The sequence below is a fragment of the Podarcis pityusensis genome (assembly GCF_964106645.2).
Source record: "Podarcis pityusensis genome assembly, chromosome: 11".
NCBI classification, from domain to species: domain Eukaryota; kingdom Metazoa; phylum Chordata; class Lepidosauria; order Squamata; family Lacertidae; genus Podarcis; species Podarcis pityusensis.
Window position 1 is genome coordinate 9,585,282 of NC_138036.1, and position 21,279 is coordinate 9,606,560.

At 44.2% G+C, this 21,279-nt stretch overlaps 1 protein-coding gene and 1 long non-coding RNA gene across 5 annotated transcripts in view; one reads left to right on the forward strand and one right to left on the reverse strand.

Annotated features, from left to right (window-relative positions):
* The window catches only part of SMAD2 (SMAD family member 2), a 38,796-nt gene extending 25,589 nt beyond the window's left edge, over positions 1–13,207 (reverse strand). Inside the window, exons 1-3 of one of the 4 annotated variants that reach the window (XM_080973557.1) lie at positions 13,116–13,163; positions 12,138–12,206; positions 94–378 (exon numbers count right to left, since the gene is read on the reverse strand). In XM_080973557.1, coding sequence (XP_080829683.1) covers positions 94–329 — 236 coding nt within the window. In that variant the 5' untranslated portion in view covers positions 330–378; positions 12,138–12,206; positions 13,116–13,163. Of the gene's footprint in view, positions 1–93; positions 379–5,126; positions 5,299–12,137; positions 12,207–13,115 lie in introns of those variants that run through there. The other 3 variants (XM_080973559.1, XM_080973556.1, XM_080973558.1) reach the window with 3 other exon arrangements.
* A 410-nt stretch (positions 13,208–13,617) lies between these two features.
* Positions 13,618–20,927, forward strand: LOC308458812. The gene is made up of 3 exons (XR_013977691.1): positions 13,618–13,938; positions 19,210–19,391; positions 20,741–20,927. It is a non-coding gene; the product is annotated as an uncharacterized lncRNA (long non-coding RNA).
* The last annotated feature ends 352 nt before the right edge of the window (positions 20,928–21,279 follow it).

A 21,279-nucleotide genomic window follows, 5' to 3' on the forward strand; every position in this document is an offset into this window, starting at 1 on the left:
CATTAAATACCTTGCCGAAGGACTTATTTAGTTTAAGACTTAAATTGCTGTTTGCTTTGGCACTGATTTGTTTCCGATCTATAGAGTTCTTACCTTGGTATTGTAACACATTTTGTATTGCAATTTTGAGTGGTGATTGCTTTTTCAAGCTCATCCAGTTGTCCTGTCTTCTTGAGCTTCTTCACCAAACTTTTCACTGCTTTCTCACACCATTTTTCTTCCTGACCATTCTGCTCACCCCCACCAGCACCTCCTGAACCAGTGGCAGACTTCTTCCATCCCAACAGTCTCTTCACAACAGGTGGAGTAAACGGTAATATAGACGACATGGCCCAGATGTGGCTCAACTTATGCAATGGTTTAGCTGCCCTTTAGAACCTATGGAAAGAAGAAATCTATTAGAAGGTTTAAGGAAGAACACTGCCTGATCTTTCATCTAATCTAAACGGTTCTGACTACAGTACTTTGAGCACCCACATTCCCATTTGCACCTACTTGCTGAGGCTTAACTTCAACTGAAACCAGGAGAATATGCAAGAGAGCCCTATGAATGCTTTCTGACGGGTCTTACTCCACAGTAAATGGGCATAGAACTGTAGCATTAATTAGGCATAACTCATTCAGTTGTGCCTAAAAATGTATGCATGATTTGCTACAATTCACCAATCCTTGTAAACAAGTTCGCAAACAACATCCTATGCATCACTGCAAGCAACAGATTTAAGCAGAAATAAATAAAATACCTTTCCTGAATTTCAGCTTATCACGTCTATTTTGCAACTACGGGAGAAGAATTTTTCCTTTGAAGTGGTGTTAAAAATACTAGAATGGTATGGCAAGGGTGTCTTCTGGTAATTCCAATACATGTTGGGAAGTTCTTTTTATACATTTTAAATAAATTCTAAAACTCAAGAGTAACAGGGGGGAAAGGTTGCATATTTCTGTGTCAAGGCCAGCTACAAGAGTGCTGAATGTGTGCATAATGCTTTGTCACAGCGCAATGTGCTAGCCACTCTCAGCAAAGTCCATTATCAGAGTCTCTGTATTCATTTAACTGATTACAAAGCTCAATCAATGAGGATAAGTCTGAAAACAAGTTTCTGGTTTTCATGACTGCAGTTACATTTGATTATGTGCAATCTTTGCAAATGGTTGCAGTGTCAAGACACCACAAGCTTCTACACCTTCCTCACACATCTCTCCTGTTCAGAGTTTATTAGTTGTTTGCAAAAAAATTCAGGAGAAACCTCAGCTATTGGGATTTAAATAGAGCATGGAGATCTGGTTTATTCACACAAAAAGAGAATGCAGAATTCAGTCCCGAGGACTAAGGTTTAATTAACTGCAGAATATGAACTCTGCTGTATAGCACTGAGAATTATGCAACTGCTCATCCTTCTTCACCACTCCTTTGGCAAGCATGGCAATTCCCTGTTTTCCTCCTCCTCTTGAAATTTGGGGGGGGGGGGAGGATTGCCCTGGGGACCTTGCATCTATGTCTCCCAAGCTCAGTGTAAGGATAGGTACAAGATCACACCTCTCCCACGATGCAGAGGCAGTGGAGGGTCATCAAGACCACGTTTTTGTGAATGTCTGATTTTGTGAATGCCTGATCTGTGGCAACATCTCTATTCTTCCTGCCATTAGGGTCCACTCTATTGGATTGCAGAAAACATTTGTATCATGAAACCTCCTGTCATCACCCAAAACTACACAGGGGCAGGTGCAGAGTAAAATTGATGTTTACCCTTTAGTAAAAGAAAGCGATGTCTTTAAATAACAGATTTCTAATAAGTTTTGTTTTATCTTTAAAAAAAGAAGGGGTGGGTGGAAGGAAATCTGTTTTTCTAACGTTGAGGAAGAAATGGACTCTTTCTACTCGGGTGCTGCAGGTGACTCTAGAAAAGCTTGAACTTGGTATTAGACAAAACAGTGCCAAATCAAGCATGTGCCCTATTTCTCCTGCAAGTGCTCCAGTAATAGGGCGAAAGAGGAAGACAGAAACACAAGCAAGGCCCCAGCTTGCACTTCTCTACACAAGCACGGTGAGGAAAAATGGAAGTTGGGAGAAACCAGCAGAATGCTGAACAGAAGGGACCCCTTTGTTCAGGAATCTCAGCTAAAGCATCCATACCAGATGGCCTTCCACCCTCTGCTTAAAATGTTCCAAAGGGGAGTCCACAACCTCCCAAGGAAGTCCACTCCACTGTCAAACAGCTCTTACTGTCAGAGAGTTCTTCCTGATGTTTAGTTGGAAACTCCTTTCTTGTAACCAGTTCTTTTGCCAACTACATCCACTGTGCTAAGTTCTATCCAACTATTCAACTGGCGACAAATGGGGCAAAAAAGTCCAAGCAGCAAAACCAGCTCAGCTCTGACACTACTACTTAGCAAAATTAAAAGGGACAGCTTTCCTGTTTGAAGAAATGCTCTCATGCAAAGCATCTTGAACTGACTAAACACCCTGCAGTTAAAATTCCAACATAAAATCAAAATGTTTATAAAGGCCTTAACACAGCTATAATGAACACCATATACTAGATTTATAATGCATCTGAGAACATGCAAGACGGCCGAGGCTCACTTTAAAGTGAGATGCAACTTGCTAATGCTACAAAGCACCTCATTTCTTCAAGGGAACTGCACTTTGCATTCATTCTTTACCAAAATGAGGATCAAGTTTAACAGTACCATAACATTAGGAAATATATGGTTATCTTTCCAGTCAAGACTAATTTAGGGGTTCTGTTGGGGAATTAATTCTCAAAGAACCTATTTTCATTCATCCCTGTGCTGTGAAAGAGCAGGTTCCATCTATAAGTTGGATATTAATAGGAACATACAGTCATACCTCGGGTTGAATGTGCTTCAGGATGAGTGCTTTCGGGCTGCGCTCCGCGGCAACCCAGAAGTAACAGAGCATGTTACTTCTGGGTTTCGCCACTTGGGCATGCACAGAAGCTCAAAATGATGTCACATGCGTGCGTCGAAGTGGCAAAACGCAACCAGCACACATGCCCTCGCGTCTCGGGTTCTATTCAGGATGTGAACGGGGCTCCAGAACGGATCCCGTTCGCATCCCGAGGTACCACTGTATATATAAAATGGAAAAGCATTTCAGACTCTCTATGGCTTGAACTGGGATTATGGAACCTTTGTCTGATTCAAAGACTAAATCGTTCCTCCATCATCAGCTTGGTCACATACAGAGTTCATATATGCTGTATGCTTCTCAATGACTATACTGTACAAAGGTAAGAGTCACATTACTTCACCTACTTTTTGTTTCTTGAGCAGCTTGTCACTGGCATGTGGCCCCCAGAAGCTTCTTCATAAGAAAACGTGGCTAAAAAAAGGGGTCCTTCCCTCCTCCCAGCCCCAGTTTAGAAAAAAAGGCATTGGAGGTTGGACATCAGAGAGGTTTAAGAAATTGTGCATGGTGTAGAGAAAGACACCTTTTTCCACCTCTCATTACTACTTGAACACAGGCTCATCCAATGAAACTGATGGGCAGAGATTCAGGACAAACAAAAGAAAACACTTCCTCACAAAGCACTCCCATTTATGAAATTTGAAGCCACATAATGTGCTGATTGCCACTTACTTATATTACTTTTAAAAGGCGGTTAGATGAATTGGAGGACGTGCATTAATGGTTAAAGTCATGAGAATTATATGTGAATTCCAGGCCCTGAGTCCCTCAGATCCCGTTTATAGACTTTCCACAAGAGTGAAACAGGGTGTTGGCCAAGCTGGATTCAGAATTGAGTCCTCATGCTCTGGACCAGTCTCCCCTTCTAGTCATTTTTTACTACAAATCCCATCAACCCCAGCCACCATGGTCATACAACTGAAGGGCAACAAGTTGGGAAAAGACTGGTTTTAAAATTTATCCACCCGGTCTGTTAAAACATCTAATGAAACCTGAAGGTTCCTGTCATGGCAGTAAACTAATCAGGTTTAAAATGAACCAAAAAAGGTACCATAGCAATTACTCATTTCTATTAAAAACACTTGAGGCGCTGATCAGTGTTACATATTCCAATTAACAGCCAGCAATGGAATACAAAGCAGAAATAGCAAGACCACAGATATTGCATATCCACCAATAACCCAAGAAGACTAAAAGATCTTTAATGTTCTCACCCCATATTTTTTCATTATTTGAGCTAAGGGCACTGTGCATGGGGGTTACTCTATTTTTCTCTCTCTTATCCTTACACAACAACCATCTGAGATACATTAGGCTGAGAGTGTGACCCAGTGTGTCGGTGTGTGAAGTCAGGTAACACAGTGAGGTCCACGAACAAGGACAATTGGAATTCAGGTTCCCTAGCCCAACTCCAGCACCAAAAGTTAACCCATGAAGGTCCAATTAGAAAGTAAAATTTGGTATCTTCGGGAATAAGGGAAACACACAGAAAGGTTTGGAGAACATCTCAAATGGAACAAGAAACTTCATGCTGTAGGATGGATAACAAGAGAGGAATAGAAGGAGCCCTTGACCACATGGGCATACTACCAGCGTATGTCGCATTTCCTCCCTGCTGAATATAGTGCTGGAGCATTCTCTTTTAGCAGACTCAGCAGCTCAGAAATACCCTTCAGCTGCTAAGCAGAGACAAAATTATTTTATCATTCAAGCTGCCAGAACATGAGGGCTCCCAACTCTGAAGAGCAAATAGAACATTTCTTGGATTATTATAGACCAGTGTTTCCCAACCTTCTTCCTTTTGACTGAGGCCCCCTTTCGACCTTATTTCCTTCCTGTGGCCCCCCGCCCTTTCTATTGGTAGAAAGGTAGCTATTTAAATGTTTTGTTTGTAAACAGAACATTTTTTATCTGTAAGTTTTATAATTTATGCAAAATACATTTACATAAAATGAGAGAGCTGGAAGGGATCCAAATGGTCATTTTTCTAGTCCAACCCCCTGCAACGTAGAAAACTCAGCTAAAGCATCCATGAGAGATGGCCATCCAACCTCTGCTTGGAAACCTCAAAGGAAGGTGAGCCCAGAACCTCCCAAGGGAGTTCCATCTTCTATGTATTACAAAAATTAAACACTTATTTGACCCGAGTTATTTGACCCCTAATAAAATTGCCTCTTTCCACATAGGTACCAACCTGAAGGCAATCCAAAATTCACTGAGGAGGCCCTTTTGTTTGTACCACCACCAAATAAAGTCCAGGCTGCAAGACTCAAAACAGGACTTCTCAGTGGTGGAACCCTGATTGTGGATTCCTCTCCTTCCCCAACTTTAGGCAGGCACTGACAACAGTTGGTATTTGGCACCAGGACTTTTGAACTTTGAATACTGGAGAAGGACAGATGGAGGAATGTTAGATACAGAATTAAATTCTGAATGTTAGCTGATAATTTTTTTCAATATACCATTTTATGTAGTTTTATATGTTGAGACCTGACCTACAATGTAAATTTTACAAATAAATAAAATTAAAATTAACACCCGAAGGGTCACAGGTTAGCTACCTCTGGCTTGTACAATAAAGCAAATATAATTTCTGATGTACTTCAAAGCTGGCCTTAAACTATCATGCAGATCTGCAGACCACAGCCACAAAATGTAGAAAGAGAAGGGTATAAATAGAAAGTAGCATAAAAAGGGAACTGGTTTCACTAGCGCTCTCAAAGCGTTCAAACTGCCTTTGTTATAATAGTCACAACGTACATCAAAAAGAGAAACCATTTGTTCACTTTTACTTCTTGGTCATTTATGGGGCAGAACGACATTCTTATCAAGTATCTATAAACCAGAACAAACCAACAACTGAAGTCAACAATTTGCCTCATCAATCCACAGACTTCAAAAAATATTATTTTAACTTTTAGGCACCTCTATTTCTTGTAGTCGACCAGAGATCACAAATACCACAACTACTTTCTACTTCATGGAACAACTAATCCTATCTCATGACTTGCAGCAATTCAGTTTAACAGGTCAACAATTACAAATATTCTAACAAAGTATGCTTTGGTATTGTCTTGTGGATTTAGAATATAAGTAATTAAATCCAATTTGAAAAGCAGAATTTACAGCTCACTTCTCAAGTCAAACCCTTAAAGGGATGTTTCCAATTACAGAATTTACATGCATGGTCCAGTAAGGTAATACAATGTACATCTGAAAACCCTTAAATTGTTTAAACAATAGCCCAGTGTACAAAACCTGGTATAAACTTTTCTGCATTCATCTACAGCAGGCATAGGCAAACTCGGCCCTCTAGATGTTTTGGGACTACAACTCCCATCATCCCTAGGTAACAGGACCAGTGGTCAGCGATGATGGGAATTGTAGTCTCAAAACATCTGGAGGGCCGAGTTTGCCTATGCATGATTTACAGGCACTGTTCACATGATTGAAGGACAATACTTGATCCAGATGCCACTTTTCCAGAAATAAGAGAGGGAACCTAGACATGGTTATAGATTCCGATACTCCCATTAAGGTTTCTTTTAAAATAATAATAATAGTAATAATAATAATAATAATAATTTTATTGTTTATACCTTACCCATCTGGCTGGTTACAGCTTACAGCACATATAAAAACATAGTAAAATTATATCATAATTATTATATCATTCACCAACAGTGTAACAGTAAAACTTATGCCTTTTCACATTTAGCCAACAGAATATCCACTTACACTACACTGTATTATCAAGTTCAGAATGCTATCACCACTTTGTGTCCCATATTTCCCATATTTCTCAGTGCCACTTATCAAAGCGAAGAATTCCAGGATGGCCATTATCCAGTTATCTCAGAAGTGGGAAAACAAAGCAAACTAGGAGTGAAATAGTGGGGAAAACAGAAGCAGATAAGTCGCAGCTGGTGTACTCAAGTCACTTCTCAGTGGTAATAAGAGAGGGGAAGGTTAGGGTACATATTAGAACTGGAAACTTGGCTCAAAATAATGAGCATCACTCTAAGGTGCAAGTGGTCAGCATTCTATAACTCCAGACACTCACACTGTAAAGAAACTATATTTTTGGTATTGCAAGGTCATTTGTATGCAAACCTCTTACAGTTTAAAAGACTTTTTTCCTCTGTGAACCAGAGTGCTATAATAAAGAATTTGTTAGTTTTTTAAAGAGCACTGACCATGCTATTCACAGGGCAATAGATGGCCCCACTCGCCTATCCACATTTATTCCTCACTCTCCTCCCTTCAGCATGAATGACAATTCACAGGCCCTGCTGCATCCTATCCTCTTTCCACACTATTAACACATCCTGGCCTCTTGGTGTGACAATACACAAGAGGATGCCCCCCCCCATCATCACAAGGCTCAAATGTTCATTGCCATTTGCAAGAAGCGTGAGGGTTTTCACCCCTGAAATTCAGTATTTATCAACTGCTGCTAAGATGGCAGAGATAAATGCAGCCCAACACAGCCTCTATCTTCCTCCAAACCCCTCAAATAACTGGAATAGAGAGGCCTGCTAAATATACTTGTAGTCACAGGATAGGCTGGCAAAAGAGCCCTGGAACAACTCAGTAAGGCCCAGACTCCATAACAGGGATAGCTAACTTGGTGTCCTGCAACTGCTGTTGGATTACCAACTCTCTTCGTAACTGCTTATTCCTCATGCTGGGTGGGTGGATGGGAATTACCTCTGCAGGTCAACACACCAGCTAACCTCAACGCACAGCAAGTCTGACCTTTTGCACTGCATTTCTGTTGTCTACAGTGCCTACATTTAAGAATGCATGTAAAGAGAACACTCATAAGAGATATACAGTGCAGTCATACCTTGGACCTCAAACGCCTTGCGAGTTGAACGTTTTGGCTCCCGAATGCCGCAAACCCAGACGTGAGTGATCCGGATTGCGAACATTCTTTGGAACCCTAACGACCAGCGGGGCTTCTATTTAAGTACTGAGCTACTGAAAGACCATAACTCTTAATCCTCGTAGATGTCACGTGAATTAGGGGCCATCACTACATCCCATGGTACGGAACTCAATAATTTAATAATGAACTGTGTGGAAAAGTGCTTCCTTTAGTTTGTCCTAAAACTAATTCAAATCAATCTCCTTGGTGATCTGAAGTTCTAGTATTATGTGAGGGGCGGCCCTCACTTAACACTGTGGGTAGTGAACACACCTTGCTGTCTGCTGCAGTTGTGAAACTAGACTAAACACATGATTAAAGCAGTTATCAGGTGCTCAGGGATGTCATTACTCACAATGAAGCAAGGAAGCCTCATTTAACATGGCAAGGACAACCACCACCTCCTCTAGACTCTACACTGCACAGGTTGCACAGATGTTCTGTCCTTCCAAAAGAAAATGTGGCAAAAGCCCAACTCTACTCAGATGACAAGTTTGCTTAGTGAGATCCTGTACTGCTGCTTCCCTTCTTCCCAGAGTGATCCATCTAGTAGATCCGAACAGTCTCAACTTCTATACAGCCTCTTTGCAGCCAAGTGAATACTTACAGGAACATAAATTGCACCTTATGTGATGTAAGGAGCTTTCATCTAAAAAAAAAGTGCATCCATATGTATAAGCAGTTACTTGATATAGATAAGGGAAAAGCAGGTGGCAACAGCTCAGATGGGGCAGAATATTGTTTTTAGCCTTCTCCTTTCCTACCCCACTTGATAGCCACCCCTTCAGGCAGGAAATGAAAAGAGAGGTCTCATTTCCTGCTTCAAGTAGTGTCTACCAGGTGTGAAGCCACGCCTCTGCCACAGCATTTGACAAGGTCCAACCACCATATTAACAAAATTTTGTTGAGGAAACCGCATAGGTTGAGCCAGGCAAAAATTAGTTCAAGCTAACTGTTCAATTCTTCCCTAGCCTTCTGCCTGCGGGAGATCCAGATTCTCTTCATCCGAAATCTGGGACTGGGTGGTAGTGATGGGCATCACAACAAAGTCTTGGATCACCAAAGAGCTTAACTGGGCAAAATCAGCTCTACAAATGAAGAACTTTGCCATTCTTGCCTTGGGCTGTGTTTCCCAACAAGAGATAGCCACAACAAATGCCCCCTTGTTACTGGTGATGCATCAATGACAATCAAATTGCTACTGTGTCAGGGCAACAGCCACTCCCTTGATTTATTTGTAACTATACACAGTGCCAACTTTTTGGGGGGGGGGGGAGGGAGAAAGAAAACGTACCATCACCATTTGTTTAATACCTCTAGCATATGGCTACATTACTAAACTACCACTACATTTCCAAAGTCAGGCATGCCAATATTCCTACCAAAAAACACTTTGATACTTGGCAATGTGAACTAGGATATTAAACGACTAGTGGCAAATATGCACCACAGTAACTACCAATACAGATTGTTCAGTATTGTGCCTAAATGCACCATAGATGCAGACAGTAATGCTCAATTACCGTTGTTGTTGGCTTTTTTGTCCTTGGAAATACAACATATTTAAAGGAATGTGGAAAATCTCACTGTATCAGTAAGAACAAACTTGTCTCTTAATGGTTCTCTCTCATTTAGAACCAAATAATCTCTTCTAATAGTACTGACTATATGCATGGGTTTGTAATATCTTAAGAATTTCACATTGAACTTCACATTGAAGCAGCTCTCTGGATAGACAACTGCCATCTGAGGAATTTAAGAGTACTGGTAAGATTGCAAATTTAGACTTCCCATCAAGTACAGAGTAAGAAGTCTAGTATAATAACCTCCTCTTTCCACAGCACTTTTTAAAATACACAGGTGTCAAATACTGAAGTGAGAGTCATTTTAGCTAAGCTCTTGCGAGTAAGTGCTTGGAGGAGGTGCAAATTCACACATGCCCCCTTCTCTGACATGATTACTGCTCAGCCAAATAGGCCTCTCACATGAGCATTTACTTGTGAGAGTGAGTCAGTGAAGATGAAACTTGCAAAAGTCTAGGTAGCTCAGTATTTCTCTTGAATCAAGATATGCAGAAGATATCTCTGTAGTTAGAACAAAATTAAGCACAAGAATTGTTTTCCCCACATTATTTTACTAAATCCATTATTTGCTAATGAAGAGAGCAGTAATCAGCTCCTTAGGTTGCAAGCTCTGACCCAATCCATTTGTAAAAGCATCAAATACGAACATGCAGTATAATCCTTTTGGCACTCATAAGGACATCCTGAAAAAACATTTCCAACAATCCTGAATATAAATCAATCTAGACTAATAAGTGAACATAGGCATATAGATTGAAATTAGAATCTTACACATTTTGACAGCTAAGTAAGAGCACCCAAAAATTTAAACGGAACACCTGACTCCTGCAACTCAGGATTAGGTAGCGTGCTGACACCTGGTCTCAATTCCCAAATTAACAACAGATTAAAAACAGATTCTCCTCATGGCCTGGGGCAAGTCTACTAAGGCTTCAACTATCAGCAATGTACCTTAACAGGGTTATTGCAAGGTCAAGCAAGCATTTGTCAAATACTTTTAATGTGTGAAATACTATTTTAAAAACATTCTCCTGCCCTTCAGAGTGCACAAAGCCAATACACTTGTGAGAACAGAAATTTCCAGAGGAAGTTATGAAAATTTACAAACTGGGGGGAAAGCAGTTCACCTCATCTTCAGACAATGCTGTCTTGCAAATATACCTAGGAAAGTTAGAGCGCAAAGAAAGATTTACTAGCCCACCTTGCCTAATAGGCCTAGGTAGTCCATTTCTATGCATGTTGGCTCAAAGTCGATCTCACCAAGTTCAGTACTTCCAACTTAACTAATGTAAAGCTTCACAGCTTAGTGAGTACTTGTAACAAGACAAATAGCAACTTACAAACAACATTAAGGCACCCTTGTAAAACCACAATACATCACCTGCTTTTTGCTATTAGAACTCATTTTAAACAACAAGAACTTTCAAAAGATTACTTCCACTCCACTGCAAGTCATTCACTTCTTCTGTACGTCCCTCACTCCTTTGCCCAGCATGCCTATTTAAATTAAATTCTTTCAAACAGATGTTTGCTGCTTGCCACATGAGTGCATAACATGTTCACAACCTTGATCACAGCAGGTGCTCATAAGTGTGTTTTTCTAATGCGTGCACTTCTGTATTTTATTTACTGGATTTATTTATATCCTGCCCTTCACCACACAGCAATTCCAAGGCAGGTTACAGTAAAAGTAAAACCACAACAGTCGTTAAATAACAAAAATAAAAATTTAAAATTCACAGCACATAATACTCAAGCTGTTCCTGCAACAATACACGGCCGCAACCTCACCTCTAATCTCATACTTAGTATGATAATCAAGACTTTGTACTGCACAAGGCAGACAAATTACTCTGGAGCACAACTTAGCTCAACAGAAATGCACTTCAAGTACATTACCTTTTACAATCAGAATCAGCCTTTCCTGTATTACAAGAACAAATCTAACCCACTCAGCAGTAAGTTAGCCTGAAGAAACTCACTTGTGTATGACCCAGCAGCCTTGACAAGAATACCAGCAATTCCCAGAAGCCTCCCATGTTGACTGTCATGGCATACAGTGCTGCACATCCCAGTCCCAATCTTTTACACATCAAATGATATACACTGCCTTTTACAATATGGTGTGCCTGCAGATGTGACCAGCATCATATTGTTGGTTCTTTAACACACCTTGTTTCAGAAAGCCTCAGCTTTCAATTTTACAACGTGCGATTAGTGCAAATGGCAAAGTGCTCAACTTCTGTGTTTGCAGAATGTATAAACACTTGTCCTAATCTTGTTTTTAATGGAACCCTGGAGATAAAAGAACTCATTTTCTCTATTTAGGAAGAGATGTTAGAAATACAGTTCTCAGTCTTATTGCTTGTTTGCTAGAAGGGTGCAGGGAACAGAGAAACACCAACATTAAGAAAGGACTGTCCTAAAAATCTGATTTTGGACATTTCCTTCCTAATATTGCTGCTTTTTGTAGCACAAGTTTGAAGTAAATACTTTATTCTCAGCTGCTTCTCTACTAAAAAGAATTGTGGGAGGGGGGATTTCACCTTTTTCACCCCCACGACTGCTAAAAAAATGTTGATGGGCTTTTGCTGACTCTTCCCTCCATCCCTCCACTCCAACAACAGAAAGTGTACACAGCAATCCTTGGCACACTGAGAAGTCAATCTGTGCAACCTTTTAAAATACGCACATGGTTGTCAGGAAACACAGAATTCTGCAGCCGCTTGAATTTGCTTGCCTCTTACCCAACTAACAGCATCTAAGGAAGAGAGATAAAGAATAAGTGGGTAATCCTAACCATGTTTACTCAGAGGTAAACCCCATCAACTTGCGGCGGAACCGACTCCTTAGTAACTGCGCCTAGGGCTGTAATCCTTTCATGCACACATTACTCAGGGGGTGGGGAGGGGAAAGCCTGAAGTCGCAACAGGGGCTAAATTCCGAGCAAACACGCCTTCCGAGGTCGGCGCTCGCACAAACTCCCCGCGTCCACCAACTCCCAGGCACGTCCGCTCAGCTGCTGCTGCTTTGGCTTTGTTTTCGAAGTGGTGGGGCTCGAGGACTTGTTCACCCCGCTCCTCCGGAAAGTTAAAAGCACACAAACACAAACACACACCCCTGACTTGAGCTGGGAGAGGACCCCCGGCGGGTGCTGGCTCCGAAGCGCACGCGCGCAACGGGGGAGGGAGCGGAGCAGAGAAGGGGCGGCGATCCCACGCGCGTTTCCCACCTTGGGAGTAATGAAAAAGAGTGGGGGGGGGAAGCTGATTGAATAGAAGGGGGTGCGTGTGGCCTGGCTGGCTTCCTTCCTACTAAGCTTGGTCAGAGGAGGGGGGGCGCAGAGTACCAGCAAACAATCCTCCTCCCTTCAAAAGCCCCCCCCCGAAGGAAAGTGGGGTCTTTTGAGGGGCTGGGTGGCAACCCCATCACCTTCCTCCTTCTCCCCTCCCCCACCCACCCGGAGGAGGCCTCCCCTCCCCCCGCCGCAGCACCGCCTACTCCCACCACAACAAAGCGAGGGAGCCACCCCCCTCGCGCAGCCCAGGCCGCGGGGCCTAGGCCGCTGGGCGCCCCCCGCCCGCCCTTCCGGGACCCCCGGCCTGGGCGCCCCCTCCCCTCCCGCCGCCCCTCGACCCGCCGCCGCCCCGCGTCCCCCTCAGAGACCAACCTCCTCGCCCCCCGAGCTGCGCCTCTGCCACCCTCGCTCCTTCTCTCGCTGGCAGGCCCCTCTCCCTCTTCTCACCCCCGCCTCACCGCGAGCTCGCCGCTCCGCGCCTGCTATTGGCTGCCGGGAAGAGGCCCCTCCCGCGGCGCACCTCATTGGTCGCCGCCGCCGCCCGTCCGGGGGAAGCCGCGGCTCCGAGTGGGTAAGGAGGGACGGGAGGGGAGGGGTTTCGAGCGGCCACGCCTACTCCTCCTCGGCCCCTCCTCCCCTCCCGCTCTCTCTTGCTGCCTCAGCTCTCATTGGAAAAGCGGCGAGTGGCGGCGCCGGCCAATCGCCTCGCACGCAGGGCGCGCGGCGTCGAAAGGGAGGTGGGAGGGGAGGGAGAGGCGCCGCCCTCGCTAGGGACGGGAGGCGCCGGCGCATTGGTCCAGGCGGGTGTCAGCTTGGCCCTACCGCCTGTTGTCGGGCTGCCTCCCCGTATTCTCAATATTTGGGGGTTGGTTGCGCCAAGGCGGGTGGGGGGTGGGAGAAATTGGGTTGAGCTGCAAAAGCACTAGAGGTGGAGGGAAAGGAGGTCGGCGGAGAACTCCTCCGCCAGATGCGCTTCGTAACCTTCCGCGCGGGAATTGTCTGTCTCGCAGCGAGAAATAGGCCCCGAGCTCCGCCACGTCCTAAAAGCAGAGCAAAACAACACAGTTACATACAGTTTCGCAGCTCACCTTAATAAAAACAAAGACATATTTTAAACACAATATGCCACAAAACAATCCATTCCCGCCCCCTCAGCCTGGCTCTGCACACGCCCAACATCACACCTGTGTGTGAGGTAAAATTTCAGAGACTGCACAGAATTAGGCCTTCAGAACAAAATATGGTTTAAGAGTGTAGCTGAGGGAATGAACTGTGGTTTGTTTGTTTTTTTGTGAGGGGAAAACTTGGCTGTTGAAGAACCATTTCCATCATCGCAGTGTGCGCGGTCAGGTCTGCAAAAGTGTGGATGGAGGCAGATGAAGAAGCGCCCTCAAAATGTATCACTTAGGGATGTTGTAAACGGAATAATGCAGGGCCGGGAAACTCTGGGCCTCTGAACATTGTTGGGGCTCCCAGCGCTCTTCTGCCTCAGCCAACATCCCCCAAGTGGTCTAAGTCCTTGCTCCCCCTGGCGACTCATTGACTGAGCTTGTTGAGGGCTGGAATACCCAGCTCCTGGCAGCCATCAATGAGATCGCACCTAAGCGCCCTCTGCGGCCCCACAGAAACCGGGCTCCCTGGTTTACCGAGGAGCTTCGGAAAATGAAGCGGGACCTCAGACGGCTAGAGCGAGTATGGCGGGGTGCCCGTGACGGAGCCTCAAGAACATCTTATAGGGCTTTTATGAAAACCTACGAGATGGCAGTGAAGGCCGCTAAGAAGTCCTACTTCTCGGCCTCCTTTGCATCCGCTAGCTCTCGCCCAGCGCAATTATTTAGTATAATTCGGTCTTTAACGTCCCTCGAAGGACAGCCAAATTTAAATAACAATTTGACACACAGCTGTGAGGCATTTGCGAGCTTTTTTTGCGGAGAAGGTCCTGTTGCTCCGCCATGACCTCCCTGCCAATTTGGATACAATAAAGGAACTGGAGGCCCCTCGACTGTCCTCAGGTCCAGTATTGGACCACTTTGACCGGATATCCCCAGCCGATGTGGACAGACTCCTCCGAGCTGGAAAGCCCACCACCTGTCCTGGGGGATATCATCAATTGTCCCTTGGCACCGGGATATTTCCAGGGGAATTGAAGGAGGCAGTGGTGCACCCGCTCTTAAAGAAAACCTCATTAGATCCCTTAGATCTATCCAATTACCGCCCGGTTTCGAATCTTCCATTCCTGGGTAAGGTGATTGAGAGAGCGGTTGCTGAACAGCTTGGTAGGTTTCTGGATGAAACATCGGCTCTGGATCCATTCCAGTCCGGCTTCCGCGCTGGTCATGGGACCGAGATGGCTCTGGTCGCCCTAACAGATGATCTCCGCAGGCAGCTGGATCGAAGCGGGTCGGGGCTGCTGATTCTTCTAGACCTGTCAGCAGCCTTCGACATGGTCGATCACGAACTCCTGGACCACCGCCTTGCCGACGTGGGGATCCAGGACACAGTTCTTCAATGGCTGCGCTCGTTTCTCTCTGGTTGGGGACAGAGGGTGGCGCTTGGGGGGGAATTGTCATCCCGCCACTCCTTGGTGTGTGGAGTGCCCCAGGGTGCGATACTCTCCCCGATGCTTTTTAACATCTTTATGCGCCCCCTTGCCCAGCTTGTCCGGAGTTTTGGGCTGGGCTGCCATCAGTATGCTGATGACACCCAACTCTATCTGTTGATGGATGGCCATCCTGACTCGGCCCCAGACACACTGATCAGATGCTTGGAAGCTGTGGCTGGATGGTTACGTGGGAGCCGGTTGAAGTTAAATCCTTCGAAGACAGAGGTCCTCTGGCTGGGACGGGACGATATGGGATTGAGAGGGCAACTCCCATCTCTTGCGGGGGTGCAATTAGTGCCAGCACCGTCTGTTAAGAGTTTGGGTGTAATCTTTGATACCTCCCTTTCCATGGAGGCGCAGATTGCAGCTATAACGAAGGCGGCATTTTTTCATCTCCGCCAAGCTAAGCAGTTGGCTCCTTACCTCTCCCACCCTGACCTAGCCACTGTGATCCACGCGACGGTCACCTCCAGACTGGATTATTGTAACTCGCTCTACGTGGGGCTGCCCTTGAGACTGACCCAGAAACTCCAGCGGGTGCAGAATGCCACAGCGAGACTCCTTACGGGGTCTTCGCTGCGAGATCACATTCATCTGGTGCTATACCAACTGCACTGGTTCCCGGTGGAGTACAGGATCAGGTTTAAGATGCTGGTTTTAACCTTCAAAGCCCTATACGGCCTAGGACCCTCGTACCTACGGGACCACCTCTCCTGGTATGCCCCACAGAGGAACTTACGGTCTTCAAATAAAAACATCTTGAAGGTCCCAGGCCACAGAGAGGTTAGGCTGGCCTCAACTAGAGCCAGGGCTTTTTCGGCTGCGGCTCCAACCTGGTGGAACGCTCTGTCACAAGAGACAAGGGTCCTGCAGGACTTGACATCTTTCCGCAGGGCCTGCAAGACAGAGCTGTTCCACCAGGCCTTTGGTCAGGGCGCAGCCTGACTCCCTTCTTTGGCAATCTTTACAAAACTTTAGTTTATGGCTGCCATCAATGTTGATTTTAATTAATTTTTATAATGTTTTTATAATGTTGCACTATTTTAGTGTTGTTAGCCGCCCTGAGCCCGGCTTTGGCTGGGGAGGGCGGGATATAAATAAAATTTATTATTATTATTATTATTAAATCGAGCTGGAGCTGAAGTCCAACAACATCTGGACATCTACAAGTTTCCCACCAAAGGGAGGGAGACAACAACAGTCATGGAGATCAAGTGTGCGGCCTAGCTCAAAGGTGTCTCAAAAATAGACCTCAGGTCAAAAGAACAGAAGAGAAGTCTAATGGATCAGGCCAGTGACCAACCTGGTCCAACATCCCGTTCTCAAGATGACCAGTGGCCAACCTAGCCCTGCATCTGTTCTCAAAATGGCCTGTGGGTATAACCTGTATGTCAGTATTCTGGCCAGCTATCAGCACAACATGATGTGAAATTAGGGGACAGGAGATGTATCTGGCTGATCCTTCATATTCACTTACTTTCTAAAAGATGTGTTTTTCAAAGATAGCATCCTTCAAAGATGAAGCACTCTGTACCCTTGAGGAGCCAGAATTTCTGAAAAAAATGACAGTGTCATTGCCATAATTTGGTCCATAAAGGGCTAAACTATCTCTGATGATAACCATTTAAAAAGGAAATGGCTGATTAAACATCACAAGTCTTTTGCTCCTTGGGATTGCCAATGCCTTAACTGGCCCCTAGGTACAGTCTTTAACGCCAGCTTGATCTACAACAATTCACGGGTGATAATGTACCAGCAAAAAGTGCTTCCAGCTGCATACAGTTTTTATCAAGTCCTTATTCTTTTGTAAAGTTCTAATTCCTCAGGAAATGGATTATTTTTATGCTGAGCTTCAGTGAGATAGTTGCTAGGTAGAACTTTTCCAATTTGTTCAGAGAACAGAAATCCCCCTGTTGCAAAATAAACCTTATCTGAGTACCAACGAGATCTTTATCAAGAACTGGCCAAATGAACAGTCCTCCCACTCCTCTGTCAGCAACCCAAGAAGAGTTAGCTATTCTGTGCATGCCATATTGCTATTATGGGGACTTAATGCACATTTTATATGTATGTGGCCTTATTGGTGATTGAACTATTTCATTCAATCCTCGCCCCTCCTGGTAAGCAACAGCGACTCAACTGCTGAGAAGCTACGGTAGCAACCAAATTTGGAATACTGTGTACGGTTCTGGTTGCCTCACCTCAAAAAGGATAATTCAGAGTTGGAAAAGGTTCAGGCAAGGGCAACCAAAATGATCAGGGAAAGTGAGCAGCTCTTGTCAGGAAAGCTTGCAGCATTTGGGAGAGGTGATACGATAGTTTATAAAATTATGCAAGGGATGGAGAAAGTGTAGAGAGAAAAGTTTTTCTCCCTTTCTCATAACACTAGACCTCGTGGACATCCAATGAAGCTGAATGTTGGAAGGTTCAGAAGACAGGTGAACTAATGACAGTGTACTGGAAGAAGCAAAGATCACCAGTGTTGAAGCAATGATTCTTCAACATCAACTTCGTTGGACTGATCATGTTATGCGCATGCCTGATTATCGTCTTCCAAAGCAACTACTCTATTCCGAACTTAAAAATGGAAAGTGTAATGCTGGTGGTCAAAGACTCTCTCAAGGCAAATCTTTAAAAATGTAGTATAAACACCAACAACTGCTGTTTGGAGAACAGCCTTTACCAAAGGTGTTGTGGACTTTGAAGACGCTCAAACTCAGGACGAAAGGGAGAAACGCGCTAAGAGGAAGGCATGCTTGGCTAACCTTCACCATGATCAACTCCTGCCCAGAAACCTATGTTCCCACTGTGGAAGAACGTGTTGGATCCAGAATTGGCCTCCACAGTGTCTTATGGACTCACTTTTAAAACCGTGTTTATGGAAGACAATCTTACTTGGCTATGAGTGATCGCAGAAGAAGAAGAAGAAGAAGAAGAAGAAGAAGAAGAAGAAGGAGAAGAAGAAGAAGAAGAAGAAGACTGGGGGACTTGCTCCCACATAAGGCAGTGATGGCCACCAACTTGGATGGCTTTAAAAGAGGGCTGAATGAATTCATGGAGGAGAGAGAGAAATTGGTGGCTATTAGCCACAATGGCTAACTGAAGACCATCTTACTCGGCTACAAGTGATCACCAAAGAAGAAGCAGCAGCTCTGCCTTCACAACCAGTAATGCAGAGGCAGCAATGCTTTTGAATAATAGTTGCTGGAAACTCCATGAGGAGAGAGTACTCATGCTCAGATCCCGCTTGCAGGTTTCCCACGGGCATCTGCTTGGCCACTGCGAGAACAGGATGCTGGACTAGGTGGGCCACTGGCCTGATCCAGCAAGCCTTCCTTCTGTTCTTATAAAATTGCAAGGATCTCTTTCTGCTCTTGAAAGGAAGCAAACACTCGGCATCAGCGAACACAGAGCAGCTCTGCCTTAATCATTATATAATCTGCAAAATGCAGTCATGTTTCAAATTTACAAAACAAATAGCTGGACCTTGAGGGTGATAGCTGTTGGGGGGGGGGCAGACAAAAGTCATCCTGTCCCTGGGATGCAATATGCAAATTGGAGAAGGGGAGTATGTTCTATAGGTCAGACGCTTACTAATTCCTAATGGCTTACTAATGGTCACTTTAGAAGCAATGTATTTGAGGTCTTTCTCAGGGCTCGGCTGAACAGTTAATTCATGACTGATCTCGTTATGATTTAAATCTGTCACAATCTCACTGTGTATCTGTCTCTTCCCCTAGCACATAACACTTTGTGGCTTTCCCCCCCTTTCTTTCTTTTCCCAGAAGGTGAGGTAGTTTCCTAGAGACTTCACAGGCTATTTATAATATCTTTTGCCCTTATGTTTCATGTAAATATATGCAGATCTTAGAACAGCCCTTTGCTTAACCTTGAGACTGAGCTGAGAGAAGCATCAAAGTTGCCTTTGTATAGAAATGGCCTTGTCCTCTAGAGCACTATTCTTCAACCTTTGGTCTCCAGAAGCTGTTAGACTACAACTCTCCTCGTCCCTGAGCACTGGCAAAGATAACTGAAGATGATGGAAGGTGAGATAAAATGCAATAAATTAACAAACAAAACAGACATTTCTGATTATTATTGCTATGATACTACGCAGCCGGGACCTAGTTGTCAGATCAATGTACTGACCTTGCACACTGCGCAACCCGGGTCCTACGTGCTAATTTAAAAAGTGTTTCCTCCAAAGATTACTTCACCATCTTTCACATCTGTGTCTAAAGTCTGGTTCCATGGACTCACCTTTACAGACGTTACGATTTAAATGACACACCTGCATTTTAATTCCAAAAAGCTTTTAAAAAAGAAAAGAATTGTTGGAAGGCTGAATTGCAATAAAAAAAAAAAAGCTGTCTTCCTTTTGTTATATTTAAATTGCTGCTGGCTTTAAAACATTTTTAAAAATTATATATGTTGTCTAAATTTGTTGTTCTATTATAGATAATCTCAGACATTTTATAGAGAAGGAGCAAACAAGCTTTATAGAGCAATAAATCATACCTCACTTTATGCATCAGGCTGCATACATCTGCCTACATAAGCTTATGCCATAATAAATTTGTTAAGTCTTTAAGGTGCCACAAGCCTCTTTATTCTTTGTTTTTGTTTTTATTATACATCTGTTCTCCTGTACAGAGAACTTGCTCTTTCCCGGTGTGTAAACCCAGATTCTGTGCTAGTTAAGGCTGAATATGATGGTTGTGAATGTATTTGTCTCACTTGTAAACTTGCATAATGATTTCTCTCGGGCTGCTTCCAGACTGTGGCAAATTCAGGTTGCAGAATTATAGCAGCTTGGGAGGTCTTGCACAGCAAACCAGCTTCCCCCAAAGATTTGACCTTTTGCAATGAGCTATGGTCTCATCCCACTTCCCAGCAAGTACAAAGCATACAGGAGCCACCTTCTACCCATGGATCTCCTTATCTGGATTGGAGTGCAGACGGGATTCCTCTCCCAGCCCAGCCCTGACAAGGGAACTGTCTTAACATTGCCTCGTTCTTAAATTTACACCCCACCTTTCAAGGGTGGTCTTGGGTGGCCACCAAGGCAGTTGTACCTGATGGAGTCTGAACCTTGGCAGATGTCTCACGATGGCAGGTGCAAAGCTGGCCCTCATGCTTACACCCACACCCCTCCTGTGAAAACAACAATGTCCAAAGCATCACACAACTTAAGCCAATCCTTTCTGCATGTTTTTGGGCCACCCCAAACCATATTTATAAAGCCATAATGCTGGAAGAGAGCAGGGGAAGTAATAGGAAAGCAAGGGTTCTATGGAAGTCATGTGAGCCCAATTAAGTGCATGCAATAATCTTGGGCTTAGTTTGATTAACCCTGATCTCACCTTTATTCTTTTCTCATTTATCTCTTCAATAGGATGAAGTTAATACTCAGCACAATATCTGAATGACACAGACAGGAAGATAAGAATAAGCCAATTTACTGTACGATCAGTCAGTTATTGCAATACAGTCTGCTTCCGATTTATACTATGTAAAAAAAGGGCTAGGGCTAATTAAGCATATGTTTGTGCAGATTAGGGCCTAAATGAGATTTACCCCAATTTTCTACACCATCTGTGCACACTGGAAACATATGAAAGGAAGATATCTATCTATCTATCTATCTATCATCTATCACCTATCTATCTATCATCTCCTATGCAAAATTGGAGTGGAATCCCCAAAGCAGTTGGATGGTACCTTATACACCTCCTTCTAGCAATTCCTGCGGCCAAACTGGTGCTAAACGTCTTGCTCTGCTTTCCTTTGGACCACATCAGCGAGGCTGTGGGGGGGGGGCAGTTCTTGTTGTTTGGACAACCTAGGACCTTCATACACACTGCCTAGGCTTGTGCCCTGGGGAGGTCTCTTCAATCCTGCTAATACAGTTTGACTTCACCCCCAAAGGCACAC